The sequence below is a fragment of the Phodopus roborovskii genome, unplaced genomic scaffold, assembly GCF_943737965.1.
Source record: "Phodopus roborovskii unplaced genomic scaffold, PHOROB, whole genome shotgun sequence".
NCBI classification, from domain to species: Eukaryota; Metazoa; Chordata; class Mammalia; order Rodentia; family Cricetidae; genus Phodopus; species Phodopus roborovskii.
Genome location: NW_026126517.1, coordinates 35,595,952 through 35,623,591, shown reverse-complemented (window position 1 = coordinate 35,623,591; position 27,640 = coordinate 35,595,952). Strand labels below are relative to the sequence as shown.

General features: G+C 34.4%; 1 protein-coding gene across 11 annotated transcripts in view; it reads left to right on the top strand.

Moving 5' to 3' along the window:
- Neo1 (neogenin 1) overlaps positions 1 to 27,640 on the top strand; it is a 168,936-nt gene that overhangs the window by 39,757 nt on the left and 101,539 nt on the right. For all 11 annotated transcript variants that reach the window (XM_051197609.1, XM_051197607.1, XM_051197605.1 and 8 more), the window contains exons 3-5: positions 4,749 to 5,024; positions 9,030 to 9,183; positions 12,209 to 12,345. In XM_051197609.1, coding sequence (XP_051053566.1) covers positions 4,749 to 5,024; positions 9,030 to 9,183; positions 12,209 to 12,345 — 567 coding nt within the window. The remainder of the gene's footprint in view (positions 1 to 4,748; positions 5,025 to 9,029; positions 9,184 to 12,208; positions 12,346 to 27,640) is intronic.

The window sequence follows — 27,640 nt, the reverse complement described above, 5'->3', positions numbered from 1 at the left end:
TTTAGAGTCAAATACTTAAAATTGGATTTGGGTATGACCTAATGCTACAATAATCATCCACAATCACAGGTTGGGGGTGGAAAAATATAAGTAGGGCAACGCAATTTAGCCCTACGGAATAGTTCTCTTTTTCAATTCTCTTTTCTCCCTCTCCTCCATTCTTTCTACAATGTGTATGGTAAGTAAATTGGTGTACTGACTTCCTCTATAATTTCATTCAGGCCAGGCTTCTGCTTATTATTTATGCTCTAACATCTCTTTTCTGGCTTCTTACTCTGTCTCCTTTCTCTCTGCTGTCCATTAAACCCCCACCACCAAAACCATTGTATTTGGCTTCCTAGTTTTTCTGTATTTATCCAGTTTCTCTTTCCTGAGATGACCCATGACTTTGCTTTACACAGCCTATACCTGCTTGTCTGCCATCTCCTTGTGTTCTCCTTCAAGTCTATTTTCTACACTGGGATCAGAAAGAACACTTTGATCATTCTGTAGCATTGTTAATATCTAAGCTCCTTAATCATAGATTTCTTGATTCTTCTTATGAGAATGCACGCACCTCTCTAGCCTCATTTCTTTATCATTCTACCAGCCACTTCACTCCCTGCCTTTTAACCAGTCTTGGCACTGGCAGTACCAAGTATTGAGTTCCCTATCAAATATTTTCTACTTTCTGACCTTTCTTCCTGATTTCTTCACTGACAGTTAAAAGCTGCTTTTTTGTTAATATCTCAGTAATTTTAAAACATACCAGTTTTTATAGTTCCTTAAAATGTTAGCCAGAACTACCATATGACCCAGTTCTCTTGAATTGAGAACATTCATCCACAAGACAACGTACATGACTACTATTCATAGTGGCACTATTCATAAAAAATAAAAGGTGGAAATAACCTAAATATCTACCAGATGAGGAATAGATAATCCAAGTATGAAATATACATATAGTGGAATATTCTTCACCAATAAAAAGGAATGAAGTCATAATATAGTATGACTACATGGATGAACTGTAAAAATAATGTGGTAAGGTAAAGAAGCTAGTCATGAATGATTGTACACTGTTCAAGCTCATATATACAAAATGCCCAGAATAAGGACATAAGTAGAGAGAGATGATTGATTGGGTTCTTAAGGCTAAGTACCTGACAGAAAATGCGAAATTAGCATAGCAGTACGGGGATTATAAATGAGTGGTTTCTTTAGATGATGCTAAAAGTGTTAGATGATGGAGATGCTGACTCTGTTCATGTTGAGTTGTATACTTCGAATGGGAACTGTCATGGTTTATAAATTTTATTTTAAAAAGTTCTCAAAAATTATTTTAAAGGGCTGGAGAGATGGCTCAGAGGTTAAGCGTACTGGCTGCTCTTCCAGAGGTCTTGAGTTCAATTCTCAGCAGCCACATGGTAGCTCACAACCATCTGTAATGAGATCTGGTGCCCTCGTCTGGCCTGCAGGGATATATGAAGGAGGAAAATTGTATACATAATAAATAATAAGTTAAAAAATTATTTTAAAAAGATACTACCAGCTTTGACATATTAAAAGACTTCGATATTTTTGGTTGCAAACAGAACTACTTTTAGTCATGACCAGAAAGCAGGGAAGTTTTTGAAGATTATTAAAGAGGTACTTTCATAGATTTAAATATGAGGTTTCTTTTCTCTGAGCTGTCTCTTTTTCTACACAAATGACATTTTTGTTGTTTTGCCTGGAGGTTAGGTAGCCTGGCTATGTGTGTTTCATGCTCAAAGGTTAGAAAATGGCGTGGTCTAAATACAGACAGTGTCGATCCATTCTTGCCAATTCCACATCTCACTCCCACTCCTTTTTCTCCTGCACTTCTCCAGAGGCATTGGGAACACAGGAAGATGAGGCAGTCTTTGCCTTGATATGTCACTTACTAGTTTATCCATCTGCTTTCCGTATTCAGAAACTTTTTGAGGTTTTTTTTTTTTTTTTTTTTTTTTTTTGTCTGACAAATCCCCATATGTTGTTATGGGCTTATGCTTTTTAAAGTTACTCATTTTCATAAGACCTCTATAGGGAGTATTTTTTATTGAATTAAAAAAAAAAACAAAACTAGAAGACAATTCTTCCTTTGATTTATTAAGTTCTGCTTACTAGCTTTATTTGATTCTGTGTTTATCTTTGTCAGTTACCGTTTTCCTGATATTTTGTTTCTTTACCAAGTAGATACATGAAAAAACTTCATTTCTTTCCTTTGACTATGTCCATGACATAAAAATAAAAAATATATAGCAGTACTAGAAAATTTGGGTGTTATTATTTTACTAACTTACCATCATATAAAACTAGAAAACAGGGCTGGAGAGATGGCTCACAGGTTAAGAGCACTGACTGCTCTTCCAGAGATCCTGAGTTCAATTCCCAGCAACCACATGGTGACTCACAACCATCTATCACAAGATCTGGTACCCAGGCAAATATGCAGACAGAACATTGTATATGTAATAAAAATAAGTAAATAAATTAAAAAAATATTTTTAGAAAAACCTAGGAAATGTAGAATAATTGTTCAAAATTTATTTTCTAGTCTTTATAGAAACATTTTTTGTTATGAACACATTAGAGTTACTTTTATGATATTGTTAGTATTAGTAGCTACTTGAGTGTTTATATGCCAGACAGTATATCATATGAACCATTTAGATTAACTTTTTAAACCACTCTGTGAGAATTGTTAGTTTTCATTTAACTGATAAAGAAACTAAGGCTTAGAATCAATAATTTACCAACTTTACATAACCATGAATGGTGGAATTAATTTAAATTCAAGATTGAGACTCCAGTGGCTAACTAATGCTCATAGCCATTATCTTCTGTGGCATCTATAGAATATTTAGAACTACAGCAATTTCAAACTTAAAGGATAATTACAAAGATAGAACCAAGAATTTGATGTGCTTCCACAAGTGTTCATATGCCTTCCAGTTTTTCCAGTTAACATTTTTCAACGTCTACTTTGTCATCCCTACCTCAGTTAGTTTTGTATTGCTGTGATAAAACACTGACCAAAAGCAACTTGGAAAAGATTTGTTTTGGCTTACAACTCTAAGGTCACATTCTGTCAGGGAGGGGATTTAGGGTAGGGAACCTGGAGAAAGGAATGGATATGGAGGGCATGGAGAGTGCTGCTTTCTGACTTGCTGTCCATAGCTCATTTGGCCTGCTTTCTTATTGCCCCCAGGACCACCTGTCCAGGGGTAGCACCACCCCCTGTAAGGTAGGCCCAACCACATCAGTCATTAATCAAGACATCATCTTACAGACTTGCCAACAGGGCAGTCTTAGGGAGGCATTTTCTCAATTGTGGTTCCCTCTCCTCTAACTTTTGTTCAGAGGACATAAAACTACACAGCAAGTCATTCAAATACACATTTTCGCCTGAACCATTAAAAATAGTGACAGACACGTTACTCTGTTGCATCTTCCTGAATATGTAAGTGTGCATTTCCTGAAAACAAGGACAGTATCCTAAATAACCATTGCCTTTCATCAGAATTAAGAAAGTAATACTGTTGTTTAATTTAGATTTCACAGATTATAGAAAACTAAAAGGGCAGAAACCACCCTCCTTTTTCTTTTTGGTCTAAGATTACATGTGTCATTTTATAATTATATCTTTACACTCATTTGATATAGAGTAGGACCTAGGTTTTTCTTGTCTAATTTTGAATTTGATTTCCTCCTGTGAGGAGATTGAAATTTTGCATTTTGGGGAGAAATACCATGAAAGTAATGTTTTTAGTATGGCATACTAAAGTATACTGTTTTATTGCTAATGATGTTTGCTTTATTACTTAATATGATCTGTGTAGTATTTCCACTTCAGAACAAGATATGTTTTTATAATTAGTAATTAGTATTTTTGGAAGAAGTGTTTTGACATTTTACAAGTATGCTGTGCCTCATCAGTTTTCTCTAATAGTTTTAACATCATTGAAAGATTATTGCCTGAATGAATTATTAAGATAGTAGTTGGCAAATGGCTGTTCCTAATTCTGTTGTCTTTATGCACCATTGTTTGTTGAGTCAACAGATTGTTATTTATGAATTAATAATGTGTTAGTGTCCTTATTTTAGACACTTTTCAATCTTGATTTCTGTGTTAAATAGTTCTTCTATGTTTTAAGGTTACAGCTTCATATGGTGACATAAAGTAAGAATCCTACTTCACCTTGTTGTTTCCCTGTCCCATTCTTAGAATCAGACTCTGCTCCAGGACATTGGTTTCTTGCAGTGGAGAAAGATATTTAGAAATCAAGATAAAGTCATGATTTGGACTAACTGTTAAAGAGGTGACATTGATTCAGGGCTAGGGAATATATAGGTGCATATATTTGTGGGTTTAATATTAATGTATGTTCATTGGCTATATACAAAATGTGTACTTACCCATGCCTTTATAGCTATATAGTTCTATATCTATAGTTAGATAATTTATAAGTCTACATGGATACCTATATCATAGAATATGACATAGAGTTTATTCTTTTTCACATCACACCTTGCTTTTCCAGGTTTGAGGAATCTGATTCAGGGTATCATTCATGCAGTTATTTATTTGCTCTGTATCTGTGTATCTAGTTAAAATTTTGATCTACGGACTTTCTTGGCCCTGATGGCATTATATGTTGTGGCCGCATGAGCTGACTTGGTGCTAGCCTGTACAACTATATTTTAGAGTAATATTTAATGACTTTTTATTTTCCTTTATTGTTCAGGTCTTCCGAGATTTACCAGCCAACCAGAACCTTCCTCAGTATATGCTGGAAACAGTGCAATTTTGAATTGTGAAGTTAATGCAGATTTAGTCACATTTGTAAGGTGGGAACAGAACAGACAGCCTCTTCTTCTGGATGACAGGGTTGTCAAACTTCCAAGTGGAACACTGGTTATCAACAATGTGACTGAAGGAGATGGAGGACTCTACCGTTGCATAGTTGAAAGTGGTGGGCCACCAAAATATAGTGATGAAGCTGAGTTGAAAGTTCTTCAAGGTATTATTAATCCAGGACTGATGGTTTTGTGTTTAATGAATAAAATTGTTCTGCTACCATTTCTTTTAATAAATGTCATTAAAATGTGGGAAATATTACTATATTGCTATAAACATAGTAGGTTTCGGTTTTTGTGTAAAGATATAAAATGGGAAAATGCCACAAAAATCCACTGTTTAAATACAGATATAATGGTGCACACCTTTAATCCTAGCACTTGGGAAGCAGGGGCAGGTGGATCTCTGTGAGTTCAAGGCAGGACTGTTCTACAAAATGTGTTGCAGGACAGTCAGAGCATAGCCAGAGCTTCATTGTAAGACCCTGTCTTGAAAAATAAGAAAACAAAAAACAACAACAACAACAAAAAAGTTCACTGTTTAATTAATGTATTTTTAAAACTTCATCAGAAGCTAGATGTGGTGACTCATGCCTTTAATCCCAGCACTCAGGAGGCTGGGTGATTTCTGACTTCCAGGCTATGCACAGAGACCTTGTCTTAAATAATAAAGGAAAACAAAAATTAACCAAAATAAAGTAAAAATTAAAATTTATCAGGATAGCTGTGCATAGTGGCATGCACCTATACTCCCAACACTTAAGGGGCTATGGCAGGGTGGCCTTAGACTGATCCTCCTGCCTACCCTAGAGAGCTGGGATTGTAGGATATGTGCCACCATGCCTTTGTATCTTTTGTCAGGCCTCTATTCTCTACCTTCCTCACAATAAGATACTTTTATAGTTAGATTTTTTTTTTTTTTTACTTAAAAGCATCTTGCTCAAGTAGTTCATGTAAGGGTGTAAGGGACAGGTAGAGCAGTAACTGCTATTAGGTAATTGATGACATCTCCATGGCATTCCTGTTCTGATGTAAGCTTAGCTCCTCTGTCAGTTGTTTTGTGTCTTCTCACTGTAGCCATTTGCTGATTTATGAGTGCCTAATTCTTTACATATTTCTCATTTAAAATTCAAGTTATAAATATAGCTTGGCCATCCCTGTTTGTGTGGGCAAAGGTATTCTTTTTCATAGAAATACATGACAAATTTACAGTCTTATTTATAGTACCTGGACTGCCTGATAGTGAGAGACCACTGTTATGAGCTGTTACTTCTGAGGGTGTTGCTGACAGACCTTGAACTGATTTTTTAAATATGTAACTTCTTTCTTTGCTGTTACCATTTCTGCTCATGTAATTCCCACCTTAGTGTGTTCTCGGTAACCACTTTTCAAAATAGACAACCTTTGCTCAAAACTACCTATCTTAGCTAGGTTTCTATTATGATAAAATACTATGATCAAAAGACTTGAGAAAGAAATTCTCAGGTCACACTATCACTAAGAGAAGTTAGTGTAAGAACCTAGGGACAGGAACCAAAACAGAGCCATGAAGGAACACTGCTTACCAGCATGTTTACACATGGCTTGCTCATCCTGCTTTCTTTACGACCCAGGACAACTTGCCTAGAGGTGACATTGCTTACAGTGAGTTGAGCCCTCCTACATCAGTCACTAATTAAGAAAATGCCCCACAAGCTTGTCTACAGGCTAATACAATGGAGACATTTTTACAGCTGAGGGTCTGTCTTCCCAAATGACCAGAGCTTATGCAAATTGACTTAAAAACTAGCCAGCATACTTCCTAATGGTTTCTTCATGTTATTAACAATTAAAACTTTTGGCCTTTATATAATCTAATACCTCTTCCCTTCTTACCTTTCCTTCTCTGGTTTGTTTTTTTGTAAGTTGTGACCAGCGTGTGCTTTTAGAGCACTCCCAAAACACTTTTAATTTGGAGTTTTTTTTTTTTTTAAATATTTATTATTTTTTCTTATTTTACATATCGATCCCAGTCCTGTCTCCCCCCATCCAAACCCCCCCCCCCCCACTCCACAGGGAGGTTGATGCCTTCCAGGAGGGATCATCAAAATCTGTCAAGTCATCTGGAATAGGGTTTAGGCCCTCCCTCCTGCCTCTAGGCTAAGGGAGTATCCCTCCATGGGGATTGTGCTCCCAAAGTCCTTTTGTGCACCAGGGATATATCCTGGTTCCACTGTCAGAGGTCCCTTAGACTGCCCAGGCCTTCTAACTGAGACCCATGTCCATTATCTCCCCCTTGTTCAGGTCAGCTGTCTCTGTGGGTTTCTGTAGCCTGGTCTTGAACCCTTTTCTTATCATACCTCCTTCTCTGCAACTGGATTCCAGGAGTTTAGCTCAGTGTTTATCTGTGAGTGTCTGCTTCTGTTTCCATCAGCAACTATATGAGGGCTCTTAGAGCTTTTTTATTTGGTATTTTCTCTGTCTAGAATCTAGTATGTGGCTCACTCTCTTTTTTTTTTTTTTTTTTTTCAGTGATCAGATATCACTTTATTAGTGAATTGTCCCTTGGATAGTCTGTTTAAAACAAGTCTATTTCCACCTCCAGTGCTTTTTCCTTCTTCCATAATATATATCAACATATCAGTTACATGTGTCTAATTTATTGTCTTTATTCCGCTAGTAGTGTAAGAGCTCAATGAGAACAATGTATTTTGTTTAGCATATAGAAACAATAAGTATTTGTAATGAATTTACTAAATTCTGTTAAAATTTGATTGACTATTACATTTATGGATACAAATTTATAAGTATTCCTAAGTAATTGAAAGTGAAATAAGAGGAAATGTTGCTACATATTAATGTCCTCTAGTTGATTTGCTTGGTCATATTTTCTTTTCATATCTGAAATAGCATTCAAGCAGCTCCTCAGAATTTAGTCCAGGAATACAAGGTTAATGATTTCACAGGACAAAACCATAACTTAGTACTTGAAATAAGGACAAAATGTTGGATAGTTGCTTATTTAAGTATGAGGAGAGCTGTTCTTGCCAGTCATTTGGAGCACAGCCAGCTCCTGACCTCCTACAGAGTTTTTGAGGTTATGTTAACTAAGAGATACAGTGTTCTGATTTCAATCACAGAAGTCTGTTTCACTGTTGGCTGCATAAGTGGGTACAGCTAAGTATCAACCTTTGAAGCTAGCAGCTCAGCCATTGGACTGACTTCTAAGGGCAAGGCTTGTCACTGGTTGGCTTTCAGAAGTATATTCACTGAAATGAATAGTCACTTATCTATTAGGTAGTGTTTACTTGTTACCGTGGCTACAAAATTATCACTTACTGGCTAGACAAGTTGAAAGGCAGTTCTAGTGGTTGTTACTATGCTGTAGGAAACACCTCTCCTGACAGTCGGACAGCATGGACAGGAGTTACATTTTTACCTGAGAATTATCTTTCTTTTCAAACTTCTATAATAATAAAACAGTTTTAAGTAGAACACTTCTCTTTTGTCTATAGGAGTGTGGCCATGTCATGTCAGCAAGAGCACAACTCTAAAAAGTGAATATATATAGATACACAAATATGATGATCTAGATAGTTCCTGTATTAAAAAATCAAAGAACTGATAGATTATTTTCAGTTTTCAGACAGTCTCACTGTGTAGTACTAGTTAAGCTGGAACTCCCTATGTAGACCAGACTGGCCTCAACTCACAAAGATCCTCCTACCTCTGCTTCCTGAGATTAAGGCCATGCATCACCATGACAGGCTTGGCAGGCTAATTTAGAAGACTTTTAGAAATAATAGACACAAGAAAGGAAAGGAGATTCACATTCCTGTCAGTAGGTTGGATACACAGGTATGAACTTGTTCAGTCTCTGCTGTTTGTACTCCTCAAGTGGTGTTTTGTAGATTCATGTCATGTTTTGCTCATTTGAGCAGAAAGCACTGTATAAGTGAGAACTGTCATTTATATATCTTTAAGACTCCTAAATAGCATAACACAATACTTTGCATATTGAAAGTGTTTGGGAAATGTTTATTGGTTCAGATGTAATTTTATGTGTTAGTTTTGCTTGTTTTGTCACATAAAAGCCACACAGACTGATAGGAATTAGCTGTTGTTCATGACTAAAGTTGTGAAGTTCTTTGTCTTTTATTTCATCATTCTTTCATTTAAATTAACTTTAGGTCCTGAGGAAATGCTAAACTTGGTATTTTTGATGCGACCATCTTCTGTGACCAGAGTTACTGGTCAGAGTGCAGTGTTGCCGTGTGTTGCCTCAGGACTTCCTTCTCCAGTCATTAGATGGACAAAAAATGAAGAAGTGCTTGACACAGAAAGGTAAAGACTGGCTGCCTAAGAGCCCTTCATAGCCTTAGCTGGATACTTGGTCTAATCCTATTTGGTAGAATTAATACATAAAAAAAAAAAAATACCTACTTTGTTTAAACACATTATAGTTTTCATGTTATCCTTGCAATGTGCTTATATGTTGTATCTATAATGTTTAAAGAAAAAGCATGCTTTCAAAATGGTAAGGGTTCTTGTTGTTGTTAAGCTTCATTATACTTAAATTTATTGGGTCTCATTCCTAAATTGTTACATGAGCTGCCAGACCTCACCAGGTTGAGTCTTTTTTACTCTTAGATGCACTGTTGATAGTTTTCCCTTTGTTCAAACAGTGTAAGTAAATGTCTTCCTTCTTCCTGAGTGTTGGCATTAGAGGCACACCACACCTGGCTTTGTTTTTGCTTTCTAAAGTCCTGCCAAGCCATATGCTATGTTTACAAGTTCTTCTACAAGAGCTTTCTCTGATACTGGTGATCATTTTCTGCATCCCTTGTCTCTTCCTTATGAAATGGGTAGTTTCTTCAGTTGTAGTCTCTCAAGAAAACTAGAATGTTAGTGATGGTTGTTCAATACTTAGGTATGTTTTTAAATTTACTGGCATCTCTAGCCTCTGCCCATTAAATGCCCAAAGCACTTTCAAGTTTTAATGACCCAAAGAGTGTCAAGGTATTGCCAAATGTCCCTTAAGGAACAAATCATCCCTGGCTGAGAATGACTCTTTTAAAGCAGTACTTTCCAGTATAAATGTAATATATGCCTCAGTTGTAAATTATAGTTTTCTGATAGCTGTGCTAAAGTAATATAGGTGTGTATGCAGTAATACTATTACAGTAATACTTTATTTTAGGTACTATTTAGAATCTAATGTTTATCATACCCCACAGCATTATGAAGGTATACTCAAGATACAGAATGATTTTTATGTAATGTATAGAAGTGGGGATTTTTATGCCCCCCCACACTTGTTCAAGAATTCGACAAATTATTATTGAATGCTATTGTAGGTATATTCCTAAGTCTAAGAACCAAGCAATAAAAAGAATTTTTACTTTTAGAGTGGAAGATGAGATAGTAACATACATATAATGTGTCATGTTGGAGTAAGCACTCTGAAGAAACTCAAGATACAGTATTCTAGGGGCAAAAGAGGCAGAATGGGGTTGATACTGTAAATGGAGTATTAGAGAATTGTTCTCCTAGGAAAGGTAATTCTCAGAGTGGAGTCTAAGTGGACCAATAGAAGCAAATCATGATAGGAAAATTATATGTCTTCCCAGTTTTATTTGAAGTTTTTTGAGAGCAAGTTTTAAAATCCAGTCTGTATATATTATGGTTAATAATGTTTATATGAACTTTAAATCAGGAAACCTTGAAGACCAGTTAGATGTTTTTATGCTTCTAATTCTCTAGGCACCTAAATACTCATAAAATTATATCCAGGAGAGTGTGGGAAACACTACCTTGTGTCACTGTCTCAGAAAGCTCCAGGAAATTAACACTGTCAGCACTGTTCATATTGACTTGTCCAGATCTTTGCACAGTATTTGGTACCTTTTGGGGGGAGGTAGAGTGTTCCACAGTATATTTTGGCTGAAATACTAAGTGTAATGTGAGAAAACACACTTACCTTAGGAGAAGTGTGGGTCGACTATAATTAGTAAATTATTTAGATTTCAGATTTGAGATTTGGAAATTAAAGGGAGAAAATGTCTAGAAATCTCAGTAGTGCTGGGATATCTAGAAAAACTGTCTTAAGCATTAGGTATCTTTATTATATCTTGAAAACAAACACATAAAATATTTAAAATAAATGTGTAAGAATTAATAGGATTTATTAAATTTTGTTCATATATGTTCAGATAAAAAAGTAAATAGAATGAGGGTAGTGGAAATGGTTCTGTTTTGAAGAGGATCCTATGAGTGTTAATGCTTGATATGAGCAGCAACAAAATATAACTTAGTGATCAAAAATAATACCTTGTCTGGTCTGAGTCCAGTTGCAAAGGATCAGTGTTAAAAGGATCTGGTTAACATATTACGAGTGATGGTAGTGTAAAAATTAAGAGTTTTCTTTTTTTAATGACTGATTCATCCTGGTATTGCAGTTTCTTTCCCTTTTCAAGACTGTATTTTTAGTAAACATCAGCCAGAAAATAATAATGAAATAAATAAAAATTTAAAGTGGTAGCTTTAATTATGTACTTACAGAATTATATTCCTTGCTTTGTGTCAGGTATCTTTGTCTATTGATCTAGTTTGTAATTCTCCAGATTAACTAAACTTTTTTTAACTTTATAAAAATGTGAAAGTACTGAGTTGTAATTTCTTCTGTGTTATAGCATTATTTTAGTTTTTATGTTAATAGGCTTATATCACTATAGATTTATGAAAGTATTTAACATTCTTCTAAGTGGAATGATGGATGGTAGCTGATTTGTGCCCAGTACCACACCCAGGGACCTGCTCAATGGCAATTTTTCTTCCCTTTTCCTTCCTGTCTTTTTTTTTTTTTTTTTTTTTTTTAAACACCACCCCCTCATTTTCTAGCTAAGCCACCTTAGGAAACTTTGATTTGATGCCACTGCCTTGCGACTTGCTGTTTGATCTGACATTTTACCTCTGACATTTTTCTTTCTATTTGTAATCTCAGCATTGCCTAGCTGTGGTGAAGTTGGTCTCAGATTGGTTGCAGACTTTAAAATATATAATTTCCAACAAAGGCTAGACAGGAATAGACTAAAGGAATTTGAATTGGTCATAAAAGTGATAACTCTTTGGGAATAGCTAGAAGTGCCAGAGATTGTGACATTTATTTGTACACTGTGCATTTATGCATATAAAGTATGTGCAAAACAAATTGAAAATAAATTCTGATTTTTTTTTGTTAATCTTAGTCTATTTGTAGCCATCACCATAACAATACTGTTCAATTGTTTTCTCTGTATTATTATATGAAGAGCCTCTCAGATATTATTTTCCTCATGCTAAAATATATTGTTTTGTTTGTTTAATCCAGCTCTGAAAGGTTGGTCTTGCTAGCAGGAGGTAGTTTGGAAATCAGTGACCTCACTGAGGATGATGCTGGGACTTACTTTTGTATAGCTGATAATGGGAATAAGACAATTGAAGCTCAGGCGGAGCTTACTGTGCAAGGTATGTAAATATTACTGTGTAATTAAAAATATTCTGTACTCTCTAGGTGTACTGATTGTTTAACAGTAATATGAGAAAGACAATACAGCATAATAGTTAAAACACAAACTTCTAGACCACATAACTTGGGTTCAAATTCTGAACCCAAATACAACAATAAAAATTTTCTTTTCATATGTATGTATGTATGTATGTATGTATGTATGTATGTATGTATGTATGAATGTATCTGTATGTAGTGTGTGTATGTTCACATTTGTTTGGTATACATGTTGGAGGGGGTACATGTGGAAGCCTGAGAATGTTAACAAGGATCTTCTTCATTGTACTCTTTGAGGCAAAGTTCCTTAGTCAAATGCAGAGCCTGCTGACAAAATTATTCTTGTTACCTAGCTTTTGGTGGGGATTCTCTGTTTCTGCCTTCCAAAGTTAGCTGCCTTGTCCACCTGGCATTTGGTAAGGTGCTGGAGATCTAAATGTGTCCTCTTAATTCCATAAGTGCTTTTTAACTACTGAGCTTTCTCCCCTATCCCAATTATAGCAAATTTATATAACCTTCCTGAACTTCATTTTTTTTTTCATCATCTGTACAATGGAACTAATAAGAGCACTTACTTTGTCGAGATTATTTTGAAGTTCCAGAGCTAATCCTTATAAAGTTCCCAACTCAGTGTTACTTATTAATTTTTTTTTATAGTTGTAATAGTAATGGTGGTGGTGGTAATGATATTGTTAAAGAAGAAAGTGATCTGGGGCATCTACAAGATTCTGTGCCTTTTTATTGTCTCAGGATGTTTACTGTTTACCTCTAAAGATGTCTGTTCTCTGATTCTGAACCATGTCTCTGCGCATTTGTGTTTGTCCCTTCTTTGGATGAATAATCATGCTGAAGGATTGCACGATGCCTTTCCATGTCACTTGGCTTGATGATTTGATACTTATTCCACTTTTAAGCTGATGTTGAACATCTCTGAAAGAATAGTTTTTTTTTTTTTTTTAAACCCCCTTTTCTCTATACTCCCATTTCTCCTTTTTAGGTTCCCTGATTTAGAAGTCAGGTAAAAATAAATGTGGCATATACACAAGCCTTTTTTTTTTTTTTTTTTTTAATCCCCGTCTTTCCTGCCCTTTTCCATTTAGAAAAGGACTTGCAGAGTGCTGATCCTCTTTTCTGATTTGTCTTTGCTGTTACTCCTACTTGTTTCCAATAAAACTATTTTGGATTTTCTCTGTTAATTTTAGAGAAATCCAGTGCTGCTTTCTTGTATAGAAATAAAAACTTCCTAGTGTTATTTCATTTGATAACGTGTTATGTAATCTGTGATTTGGTGTATTAATTTGTGCATTCTATCTTAGGTGAAAATTTTTCTTTGTGTATTCTGTGTGTTTCAGAGTCAGACATAGGATAGTTATTTATTGTTGAGAGCAAGAGTTCAGTGTTGCTGAAAGACAGAAACTTTACATACTTTTCTGCTTTTTGTGGGTTGGCTTATACTCCCTAAAATAATAATAATAATAAAATAAAAAGAAGAAGAATAAGAAAAATGAGCAGGTCATGCAGTTCACATAACTATTGTCAGATGAACTTAGTCCATGTTTTTGGTTAGGTGGAAGAAGAGGTATAGATGTATAAGGTGATCAGTTTAGTTCTTCAATTCTGTGTGGAAAGGTTTAGAAATACAATATGCATTAACTCCATCTGTGGTCTCTGTTTCCTTAGTGAATCACTTTCTTTTCTTTGCTCATCAATTAGATACTTGTCTGCTAGTCTTCTTCCTTGTCCTCTGTCATTTTTTTTTTTTTTTTTTTTTTAAACCTGCCTGTGGTGGCTATTAAGAACATCAAATGAAATGTATGTTTTTACTTGTTAGCTGCTGGTATTGTTCCGCTATTTTTCTTTAGGACTTTTGTCCAAATGGTTGTTTTTTATTCTTATATGATACTCTGCCTGTGACCTGAATTACCTGAGTTTTGTTTTAGTTCCAGGATTTTAGGTAGTTCAGTGTCAGACTAAGTAGCTAAGGATGGCCATCAACTCGTGAATTTTCTCCCTCCTTCCAAGTGCTGGAATTATTAGCCTGTGCCATCACATCTAGATATTAACTGAATTTTTAAAACACATGTACTGTATATATCTTAATATTTATAGCCAGTTTCATTTTAAAATCTATACCTGGGAAAAAGTGCTCTTAAAGTAAATTTATTAGAGAAAACTACAAAGAGAGAGGTCTTGTATATTAGCATTTAACATCTTTCAATACAACAGGTTATTGGCACAAGAATAGGCAATAAAAGAAGGAATAAAGTCCAACTATTACTTGCAATACTGTGACCAGAGTTGTCAGGATCAGAACCTGGCCCTGGCAGCACTAACAAGTTAGGATCAGTCCCCTGTCCTCAACAGGGCAATTAAAGAGAAAAATAATAGTGGAAAGTTCACAGGGAAAGATTTACTCAATGTGGTCACATTGCAAAGGACAAATAAAGTCCTCCATCTTTTAAGTTCTGATTTATGAATGTCACAAAATTCTGAAATGGTTGTTAAGAGCATCAAATGAAATGTGTCTATCATACTTGTTATCTGCTGTTTCTGTTCTAATATTTTTCTTCAGGACTTTTGTTCATATGGTTGTAGACAGAACATTAGGATTTTGTCGTATGCATAACTCAGTAGTCCTGGTCAAGGTGTGGTCCTGCCCTACACTGCTGATGGATCATTATCTGGTCTCCACCCTTTCCTGCCAGATAGTATGATATGCTGTCAGACTGTGTGAAATCTCTTCTTGGGAGTAGCTTCTTCCTCTGGATGGTACCAGCGGGAGCTTCCTGGAGAAATTCTGTGTCTTGGTGACCATTAATTCCTAGTCTGATAATCAAAGAGAACTAAAGAAATGTCTGTCTTTAGAATTTTCCTTTTTTTTTTTTTTTTGGTCCTGCTAGGACAGTTACAGTTACACATTTTTAAAATATAAAAGTGGGAACTCAGTTTCAAGGGGGAAAGATACATAGCATTATAAGAATAGTAGACTTTTCGACTGAAAGAAAATGAAATTGAGTGTAAATGTGCAAACAAAAAGAATATACAGAATTATGTTTGGTATTATCTTTAATAGAAGATAAGAAAAACAGGGGCTGAATAGACAGTTCAGGCAGTTAAGAAGGATGGCTGGTCTTCCAGAAGATGTCCAGAATACCTAAGTTCATTTCCCAGTACCCATATTGAGCATTACACAACCCCATTGTTTGGGGAATAGTGTTTATGCCTCTTGTTCTTTAATTCAGGTAGGCTTTATTTGGATTATAAGAGTGTGGTAGAAATAATATGTGACTTCTAAAATTTCTATTTTAAAGGCCATTTAGTTGCTTTTTCTTGTTGCCAAGAATATACAGTGTAGTCTTTGGTAAAGACTAAAATTGGATCTTTCTCTTATGTCATATGTGAAAGTCAACCCAAAGTAAATTGAAGACTTAAACTGAAGATTGAATCTTAAAGCTGTTGAAAGAAGACATGAGGATAAAATTTCTTGATGTTGACTTTAGGAAAGGGTGTCTTCATTGTTGTCTTTTTTTTTTTTTTTTTTTTTTTTTTTAACTTATAAAGCACAGGCAAGAAAAGCAAACATAGACAAATAGGATTTCATGGAGCTGAAAAACTACAAAAAATAAAGGAATCTTGGAAAGACAACTATGAGAGAATATTTTCAAACCATACATCTGATGAGAGATTAATACCTTATGATCCAATAATTTCTTATATATAGTTGTCTATCCAGATGAAATTAGATCATTGTGCCAAAAATTGAATTTATTCAACCATGCTCATTGTAGCACATTACACAGTAGCTAAGACATGGGATCAGCTTAGTGTTATTACAATAGATATGCAACCTTTAAAAAAAAAAAAACAGCTTTATAGAAGGAAATTCTGTTATTTGCAATAACATGGATGAACCTGGAGGACATTATACTAAGAGAAAAAAAAAAAGCAAAGCACAGAAATACAAAATCTGCATGATCTGATTATAAATAGAACCTGACATAGTAAAATTGTAGAATCAAAGAGCAGAATGGTTGCAATGTTTTATTTAAATTTTCACCATAAAAAAACATAAGTATATGAGGTAATAGATGTCTTAGTTTAGTTTTGCCATTCTGTGTTTACATACATCACAATGACTAAATATATAGAAGTTTTATGAATTAAAATTTTAATTAAAATCAAAAACATTAAAGTTTGTATTTTAAATAGGATCTCAGTCATTCAGGTTGAGCTCAAACTTGTGGTGATCCACCTGCTTTAGGGTCCCTAGTACTTAATTACAAATGTAAGGCATCATGCTTATTTTTTAAAAATAGCTAACCTATCAAAATATTTAAAAAACTATAAAGATCTATATAACTTATAATATTAAAATATAAAAAACAAAAAATGACAAGACTATGAATAGACAGAACTATAATAGTAACTAATAGGTTATACAAACTAAAAAATGAGTACAAACAAATACAATATAACTACATAGCACAGGTAATATTTTGATCTACCTGACATTTATATGACTAGAATTTGTAAAGTTCTGGGCTAAACTATTAAAAAAAATGTTATGGATGTTAGCATGATGCTATACAACAACTAAATAGGCTTGTTGTGTTGTTTGGGAGTATATTGCTTTTTGTGAGTCATCTTAAAATAATCAAGGAGTCAGAAAGGAAATTAGCAACAAAATTTAGAAAGTAGTATAAACTAATATTGATAGGACCTAGCAAAAGTTGAGGGAAGTTTGTAGTCTTCTTCAAGAACACTCCCCCCCCATGTCTCAAAAACCAGCAACGTTAACCTCACAAATGCTAAAAGTAGCAAATTTAAACCAAAGAAAATAGAAAAAGGAAGTGTTAAGTAAAAGTTAATAGAAGGGCAAGGAAAGGCATCAAAACAGTGCCAACAAAGCCACAATTGGTCATTTGCAAAAGAACAATGTTGGTAAACTTCAGGCAAGGCTCCAATGTATTTGGTAAATGTTTCTATCTACTCAAGAACTAGTTTGAAAACCTTAACAATATCTAATGTCAGGGTGAGGAACACTAGAGACTTTAGTGAGCTATTGATAGGTGTATATACACTGATAACACTTTAAAATACTGTTTGGAAAACTAGAGATACCACTTGAGTTTTTTTTTTTTTTTTTTTTTTTTTTTTGCAAAAAAAATCCTATTGGCAGAATCTATTAAAACTGTATACATGAAAATATCCTATGGTACGATGGAGTATGCTTATAACAAGTGACACTGGCATTAAAAGTCATACACAGTAATGTTCCTGCCATATTTATTCACAAGAAATCAAAACTGGTAATGGTTCAGATGTCCATCAAAACCCAGCATTTGTCAGCAATGGAAATTGGCAGGCTACCTCTGAATTTAAAAGCATAAAGAAATCTTAGAAGCACTCATAAACAAAGCTAGGCACAAAAGAGTATAATTCTACTTTTATAATGTTCAAAAACAGGCAAAATTAATTTACAGTTTTTTAAAATAAAAAGAATAATGATTTTGTTTGGAGCAGGGCAGAGTAATGGCTATTTGTTACAATGCCACACATCTGCTGTATTAATGCCTTGTTTCTGAATATGGGTGGTAGAGTTCAAGCTGTGCTCTTCATGATTGTCATGTGAAGTCATTTCTTTCTCTTTTTTATTGAGTACAGAGAAATCATTGTGTACTATAAAAACCCATTTGGAAAATTTTGTTTTGAGCCTTGTCCCATAATGAAAGAATTTTCTTTTCCTGATGGGGAAAATAGTTGATGAAAAGTGTGTTTGTGTGTGTGTGTGTGTGTGTGTGTGTGTGTGTGTGTGTGTGTGTGTGTACATAATAATATCTCTAGGTATGTGTGTATATAAATGCAGTCACACTTGTTTGATTTGTTGTTTTTTAAGAAGTTATAGTTGTAGGAAATGCCATAGTGAGTGTTATTGCAGAAAAGGTTATAAGTTCATTTTTCATCTGTTAAATATTTCAGACTTACTATCTTATCATTAACTCTTGGGATGTCTACTCATGCTATGACGTGAATTAGCTGGTGGTGTATTTCCTGTCATCTCAGATTGTTGATAACAGTTAATATGGGTCATGAGTTGCTTTAAAAAAAAAAAAAAACAGAGGAATTTTCCCATTTTCTCATACCATTTGTAATAGTGTATGTGATGATGAACTCCGTCTACCCCTGAAAGAAAATTTCCATTTCTGTTTTGTGAGAACAAATTGGCAGTTTCTGAATTGTCCACTTTCATGGCACTGTTAATATTGTCTCTGATCTACAGATAATGTTTCAATCATCCTTTTTTCTTTTTTAAGTTTGAAAAATAGGTTTGGGCATTTTGTTTGTATGTATGTCTCTGTGCTGTGTGTGCCTGGTATCTACAGAGGCCAGAATGGAGAGTATCAGATACCCTGGAACTGTAGTTAGAGACAGTTGTGGACTGTGGTTCTGAGGATTGTACCCAGTCTTCTGAAAGAACACTGAGTTATCTCTCCAGCCCTCTGTCACCTTTCCTGAAGCCACAGCCTCATACCATTCTCTTCTCACTCATCTCATTTTTTTGAAAAAAGTCTAGCCACATTATGAAATTGACCTTCTGTTTTCTTCTCATCTCCTGCATGATGATCAGCCAGCATTCTGCTGTATTTGTTGGAACTCTCAGTTGTGTTGGATGTTGAATAAAACAGATTTTATATGGAGAGTATATCCAAAGCCCTAAGAGTCAGTGCTGAAAATGTTTACTGGGGTTAGAACATTTCCCTGTGTTAGAAAATTTCTATAATATAATGTTGAAATAACTTTATAACCATCTTTAACTGATGTTTTGTGATAATTACTTTATCAGCTATCCATCATTCTACCTCTCTCTGTCTCTTTTTTTTTTTTTTTTTTTTTTTTTTAAGATACAGGTTCTCTATGTAGCCCTGGCTGTCCTAGAGCTCACTCTGGAGACCAGGCTTGCCTTGAACTCATGGATATCAGCCTGCCTCTGCCTCCTTAGTGCTGGGATTAAAGGTGTTCACCACCACCTCCTGGCTCAGTATCAATATTTTGATAATTTTTTGAAGTTGTGGGTATACTCAGAGAATTCATCATTCACATCATTATCTAGGATTTTAATATTTTAAGATGATTTTTTAAAGATTTATTTTATTTCATGTATATGAGTGTTTTGCCTGCATGTTTGTGTGTGCATCATGTGTGTACCTGGTGTCTAGAAGCCAGAAGAGGGCATCAAATACTCTGGAACTGGAGTTATAGGTGGGTGTGAGCTACTGTGTGGGTGCTGTGAACAAAGCCTGGGTCCTGCAAAAGCAGCAGTACTCTTAGCTGATAACCCATGCCATTTAGTCCCAAGAATTTACTGTTTTGTTTGTAGTTCTCTCTTCTTTTGAAATAAAATTAATGTACACTAAAACAAATACCAAGTTTACTGTTCATAAGCTCCAACAGTTGTTCCTTCTCATACAACCAAAATACCTATAAGGATGTAAAATATTACCATTATTGTTGAAAATTCCCACACACCATTTCTCATCCTTTCCTTACAAATCTCAAAGCATCTGCTCTTTGGAGTTTTCCAGTATAGGTCAGCTCTATTTTATATGAAAGCAGTCATATCATCTGTAGTGGGTAAGGGGCTTGTTTCATAAAGCCTAGCATTTGAGATTCATCCATATTGTGTTTATTGAAAGCTGAGGGTTTTTTGTTTGTTTTTGGTTTATCGAGACAGGGTTTCTCTGTGTAGCCCTGGCTATCCCAGAACTCACTCTGTATACCAGGCCGGCCTTGAACTCAGAGTTCTATCTGCCTCTGCCAACCTTGTGTTGGGATTAAATGCATGTTCCACAACTGCCTGGCAACAACTGACTTTTTTCAATTGGTGATTTTTATGTTTCCATGATGATTAGTGGAGGTGAGTACTTTACTGTCTAGTGATTGTTTAGTTCAATATTTTCTTTTGTGATGTATTTTCTAGAGTGTTGCATTCCTCTGTAGATAATATGTGAAATAGCCATATTAAAGAGAATTGTTGAATCTAAAATAAATGCACAATAGAAAATATAAATAGCCAACTTTAAATATTGATAGGATTTCAAAACGTTGTGTCTTTAGAAGTAGCTGAATTTTAGCTCTTTATCATTTCTGTTTTTAGCTTAGGATTTGAAATTTTTCTCACTGTACCCTCTTGAAATTCTCTTGAAGTAATATCTGAAATAATGTAATTTGTAAACAAATTTTAAATATTTTGCCTACATGTATTTAATAACTGGCACTATAGTAAATTATTAAAATTTCATAGTATATTATGAGTTTTCCAGAGAAACAACCAATAGGAAATACAAGTGTCAGTGAAGAGGGAAGAGACTTAGTGTAAAATACTGGCTCATCAAACTAGAGGCTGAGTTGAAGAGTCCCATGACCTGCCATTGTTGGAAACTTAAGAGATTTGTGGCAGTATAATAGCCTGACTAGTGGATGCTTTATCTTCTAATATGGAATCTGAAGACCTATAAACCAAGAGTTATAAAAGGAAGGAAGAGGAACTGAGTGTCTCTGCACAGATAGAGAATGTTTAACTGTCCTTTGCCTTTTTGTTTTTGATGGATACCTACATGAATTGGAGAGAGCTTTCTTTTCTCCATACACCAGTACAAATGTCCCTCTCTGGTACGTCTTCACAGACACAGAGATAACATTGACCCAGATAAATGGATACTTACTCTATTGCCCAGTCAAGTTGATACTCAAAATTTGCAATAATAGTGCTATTCTTCTGATTATGAGTACTTAAATTACAGAGTCAAATCCCTGCATTGTCAAATCATCCTTAGAGAATTTTACTTCCCACACTTGTAAATTATTTATATAACTTGGCCCTGCTTGAGATCCATGTCAAAGAGAACTATAGATTTTCTCAGATATCACACCAGTATGTTCAAGTTAGAAAGGAAAATAAAAGTAGGCTATATAGGTTCAAGGGCTGTTATCCTCAGCACTTCTTAGTGAGACTGTAATAATTGGTTACCATTGGATGTTTAAGAGATAACTATCTACCTACTTTTTTTGAGACAGGGTTTCTCTGTATTGTTTTGGAGACTTTCCTGGAACTAGCTCTGTAGACTAGGTTGGCCTCGAACTCACAGAGATCTGCTTGCCTCTGCCTCCCGAGCGCTGGGATTAAAGGCGTACGCCACCAACACCCAGCTCATATGCTTTGTTTTAAAGAGATTTAGTAAACTATACATTTAAATACTTAATTTATAGTTGTTATTGAGCAAAATGTTTTTATTTGTAAAACCCCATAGAGAAGCATGGTACTAGTCTACCAATTGACCAAGCTTCTGAAAGCCACCATATTATATTTCCTTGTTAAGTACTTTCCTTGGGATGCTGAATATTGCTACATTTGAAAACATTGGAATAGTTAGGGTATTGGAACTATGAGCCATTTTGATTTGGCAAAAAATTTAATTATAGTAGAAATAACACCAAGCAATTTTTATTTTATTTTCATAGTATAATCCATATAAGTTACGTGGATAAATATAATTACATGAATATGCCCAAAATGTATCTAAATTATCTTTCCTATTAATATGAATATAATTTCACATATATCTTATATCCTTCAAGGCAAAATGATTTTTTAAAATCACATACCAAAAAGCACATTTAAATTCCTAATTTAAAATCCCAGAATTTCTGATTCCTTGCAACACAAATAAATAAATGATCCAGAAACAGATAGTGGGTTTCAAACTTCAAACTGAATATTAGAAAAGCAAACCAGCTGGCTACCAGCTTTTTAACCTCTACCTCAGGCTGAATGGGCTGGTCCTGTCTTCATGAACCTCAGACAGTAACCTTTTCTTAGTGTGGCTAGAGAATGAATATCTCTTTCTGAGACCTTGCTTCTGTCTTGTATACTTCCCAAATGTTGGAATTAAGGGTGTGAGTTATAATTCTCTTTTAGACATATTGACTCTTGTGTAGAACCTGGTGGCCTTGGACTCATAGAGATCCATCTATCTCTTAATCCTGAGTCCTAGGATTAAAGGCGTGTAGCACTACCTCGTAGCTTTGAGCTGCTGGAATTAAAGGTATGTATCACCACTGCCTGATCTCTATAGCTTGAGTTTGACTCCTTTTCTGAATCCTCAGTCAAATTTTAATAAATAATATGTGACTACAATTTCTAGTGTACTTCTGTTTATATAGTAAATACCTTCAGTGGTCTTTGTTTTCTCTCTCAGTGACTTTTAAGCTACTTCAAATAGAAATTTTGTACTGTGATCTAATAATATATAGGCCTGCACATTTGTCTTCACAAAGCAGTGCCTACCTATAGTGCCAGAGATGTACTGTTTCCTATCCTATATTTCTAAAATTTTGTTTTCTGGAGACGGCAATAAGTCATTTTGACAAGGGGATAAGAATTCTCTTCTCTTCTTGGGAGGGCTGTTTTATCACTGACATTGTTTAAGATTGTTAGCAAATGCTGATAAACAAAGTAAGGATTTAATTATATCAACCTAAGATTATACAATGTCTCCCTTCCTTTAGTGTCTGCGCCAGAATTGGCAATCCTCACTGGATTGTCTGTATTATGCCTTTGGATCAAACAATTTGAAAAATGAACTTCTGTTTGTATTCAACTCTTGAAGCTTATTTTGAGCAGCAAGTCTAGTGATTTATTCAATTCCTAAGAGCTAAAATGCTCATTTTTAGTGGCTATGTGGAATTTTTAAAAATACATACTTCAGTTTGCATATGAAAAGACTAATAAATTTTTTTTTGTATAATAGGCCAAGTTGGAATGGAGGGCAAAGGGTAAAATAAATAAATAAACAAACAAATAAATATGCCAGTAACATTGATAGAGAACATGCTAAGAGCACACATTCCTCTTTGGAAATGAGTTGAGTAGTTAATTGGATTGTATTTTGGGAATTATATGTACCCAGTGTTTTCTAATGCACTTAAAAAAAATCATTTCTCTAGGCTATAAACTGATGTTACAAAATAACAGTTACTTTTTTCAGATTATAAGAATAATACCCAAATAATAATAAGAATAATAGAAAATGAATAATAGAAAAATGTCACCTGTCATCTTAACCAACCAAAAACACTGTTTTTGCTCTTATATTTTACACATTTAAAGTTATTTAAAAGCAAGACCATGTTTTTCTTAAAATGAAATACTGTTCCTTTTTTGCATCTTTTTTTTCCTGTTGTACATCATCGTTCTTTCTGTGACAACGTACAAATCTACATCATGATATTCAGATTTGCATTATATGTAATGATCTTATAACAGACTTAAAAACTGTTTATAAAATATGTAGTAAGAATGTTAGTCTTAATGGCTTTGCTCCACCTGTTAGAACTACTCAGCTTGGCCATTACAGCAGAAAATCAGCTATAGACTGCTTAATTGATTAGCGGTGGCTGCCTATTGAACTATGATTTTATTCATGAAAATGGACTACTTGGTGAACTAGTAGTCCAGAGTGCTCATTTGTTTATTTAAGCCTCAAAATTAGTATTTAATAGTTTCTAGGTTCTCTCTACTATAAGTAACACAGTTTTGTGTATGCCCAATTGTATACCTGTTTTTTATTCTATTATTTATTTTCCCCTAGGACTGCTGTGTTTTTCAGGGTTTTCTAAATGAACAGAACTTATGGAACAAACTAGTAGTTAGATTAGTTATGAATGAAATATATATACATATATACATACACCCATATATACATGCACATATACGTACGTACGTACGTACGTACATACATACATACATACATACATACATACATACATACACACACATACAATTTGTTAGTGTGACTTCCAGGCTATGGTCTGAGTAGTTCAGTAATGGCTATCTCCTTATTGGAAGGCCAAGGATTTGATAGTTTTTCAGTCTATAAGACTGGATGTCTTAAGCCATAAGTCTGGTGCTGGAATCCTCAAGAAAGTCCTAGAGAGCTTCCAGTCTTCAGTTTAATGTTAGAATCCTGAAAAAGTAGTTCTAGCACCAATGAAGGGATGTCTCAGGAACAAGACAGACGAACTTGCTAGCCAGAGTGGACGGCAAGTAGACAAAAAGCAAAGGCTTCCCTTTTCTGTCTTTTTATGTGGGTTGCTACCAGAAGATGTGGCCCAGATTTAGGGTGGGTCTTCCACCTCAAATACAACCAAGAAAAACTCCTTACACGTGTGCCCAGATGTTTGGCTTTTAGTTAATTTCAGATGTAATCAGCTTGACAACCTAGATTAATCATCACAAAGGTATTTATGTTACGTATTGACACATCTTGCTAAATTGCCCCTCAGATAGGTGGGATACTTAACTTACCCACTAATAATGAGGTAGTAGTGGTTTATATACCCACAACTTCATTGTATTGGTGTTAAGTTTTATGTTCTGTGAAAATGAAACAAGAGAAATGCATATCTTATTAGGGAGGTCTAATGTCTTTTCTGATTTTTATTGGATATTTTTATTTGTTCTTCAATTGTCCATTCTTTGACAGTTTTAAAGCTTTTATTGAGTTAGAGGTTTTTTTTTTTTTTTTTAATATCTTCTAAATACCAATTCTTTGGCATATAAATTTCAAATAGTTTATTTCAAGTAGGTTAAAATATCTGCATTTTAAAGCAGTTTTACTGCTATACTTTGCTATACTCCATATGTAAGGTGTAAATTTAATGTTTAATATGTGTATACCCATGAAAATATCACCACAGTGTAGATAATTAACAGATTTATCACTGCAGAGTTTTCTAGTTTTCTATCACCTCTTGCTAATCCCTCCCATGTGCCTTTCATGCTTCCACCTTTGAATAACTGATTATATGCTTTATGTCACTATAGATTGTTTGAATATCCTAGCATTTTATGTATGTGCTAACCCTCCTTGGGGCCTTGAGTTTTCTACTCAATGTACAGATTCATCTGTGTTGTTGAATGTATCAGTAGTTCCTTGCCCTTCTATTGAGAAGTGTATATAAATATATCATGGTTGTTTATCTGTCTGTTGAAAGACATTTAGTTTGTTTCCCAATTTTGGCAACCAGAAATAAAGATACCATGAACTTCAGTGTTTTAATTTTGGATATGTATTACCATTAAAAAAAAAAAAAACCGTTTATTCCTGGCATGTGCCTGTAATTTGGGTGGTGAAGGCAAAGGTGACAAGAATTCAAGGTAATCGTAACAAGTTGAAGGCCAACCTGGGTTGGAAGAGACCTGTTGCTAAATAATCAAGCAAAAACAACCAAAAGTCATCATCATCAGTATTGTATAATTAGATATGCTACTTTTTTCTGTAATTAAATTTTCCTTAGGTTATCCCCTTCATGGTCATAAAGTTATTTTCCATTTTCTTCTGATACTTTAAAAATCTTTACCTTTTGGTCTTTGTTGCATCTAGGTTTTGTAGGTGGTGATAGGTAGAAATCCGACTTAATTTTTACCTGCTGCTCCAGTAGTCTGTCTGTTTGAATGTCAGCAGCTCTGTACAAATATCTCTAGTTCTTATTTCCAAATGCTCTTTATTTTTATTAAAAGGAGGCTCTTCTTACATCAGTTCTATAATGTTTCAGTTGCTGATATTTTGTGAAGAGGATCCCTTCCCATTGCTCTTTCAAAGCTTTCTGTCTCCATATATTTTTCTTTTACATGACTTGTGGATTTAGTTTGTCAAGTTTTGTTAAAATTTTCTTTGAGAACAAGTCTTAACCAGCTATATGGTTATCTCTCTAGTTTTATTATTTTTAATTGAACATTTTAATCGGCAACATATACAGAGAAAATTAAAGGATATGTAGTAAAATATTAACTCTATCTCTGACTCCCTGTGTAGAAACAATGTCCTACTGACCTTTCTCTCCCTTCTTCTCTTTCTCCCGCCCTCCCTCCCTTTTTCTCCAGACAAAGTTTCTCTGTGTAACAGCCTGACTATCCTGGAACCTACTATGTAGACCAAGCTGGTCTCGAACTCATAGAGATTTGCCTGCCTCTGACCTCCCAAGTGCTAGGATTAAAGGTGCCTGGCCAGGAAATTTATTATTATATACTGAGGACCTTATTTGTGTTTCTTTCATTTTATATCCAAATTTTTATATTTAGTAGTAATGTATTTTATTTTTCTGGCTTTTCCTTTTCTTTTAAAAATTGTGTAAATAACAGTACCACCTTTAAAGAATCAAGCACAGCAGCAATAAATATTTCCCTTTATTGTCCTTTCCCTGCTCCTACTCTTAGTCAGCGGATAACTTTTATTTTCAGTTTAGTGTGTATATTTCTAGATTTTATTTTTGTTACAAAAATTTATATCCTTGAGTATCTAGAAATATATATTTTCCATTAATGAATAGAATCATCTAGTTTTTTCTGCATATTCCTAGTAACTTTTGTCTTTAGAATTTTCATTGTTTGTATATACAGAACTAGAATCAGTTTAACCTGGTACATATGAAACTTTAATATACATGATGGTCACCTAGAGAGCTGGTTAAAGTACTAATATTTATTTGGAGAGTTTGAAGTAGAGACAGATTCCATTTCCTTAGCAAGCACTCTGGGGGTGCCGGGGCTACCATCCTATACTACACTTTGACTAGGAAGATTGTGATGTATGCATCAACTAGATATCTCATGGTTTGTATAATTATTATTCCTAATAATCACTGAAGGATTTCGTTCATTACAGTAATGCACTTTAGAATTTTTCTGAGACTTTCTTGAATGTTCCTTTAATAGATAATCCTTGTAAATGCTATGTTGGAAAGGGCCACCCTCCAACCCTATATCTCTGTTCATGCCATTTGTTTTTCTCATTTTCTTGGATTAGCTATTACCTCCAATAGGATTGTAGGTAATTTCATTAATAATGAGTCTTTGGTGGGAACAGAGAATTGGTATAGCCATTCATGTTATTTTAAAAAAAATTACATATGAAAACTCCTACTAGTTATTCCATTTAGAAGTCTATTCTTCTAAAACTGTATATAAGAATGCTCATTAGAAAAGTCAAAAATAATGTCCATGAAGGAGGATGAGTGAATAAAGTTTGATGTAGTCATATTGTGCTCCTGTTCAGAGGTAACTGTATTTGTTTAGATATGTTAGATTATTAAGAGAGGATGCAAATTGCAGAAAACCATGACCCCATCTATATTGTTAAAAAAAAAAAAAAGTTTGTGATGTCTGTTAAGAAGGCTTACAAGAAACTAGCATAAAAG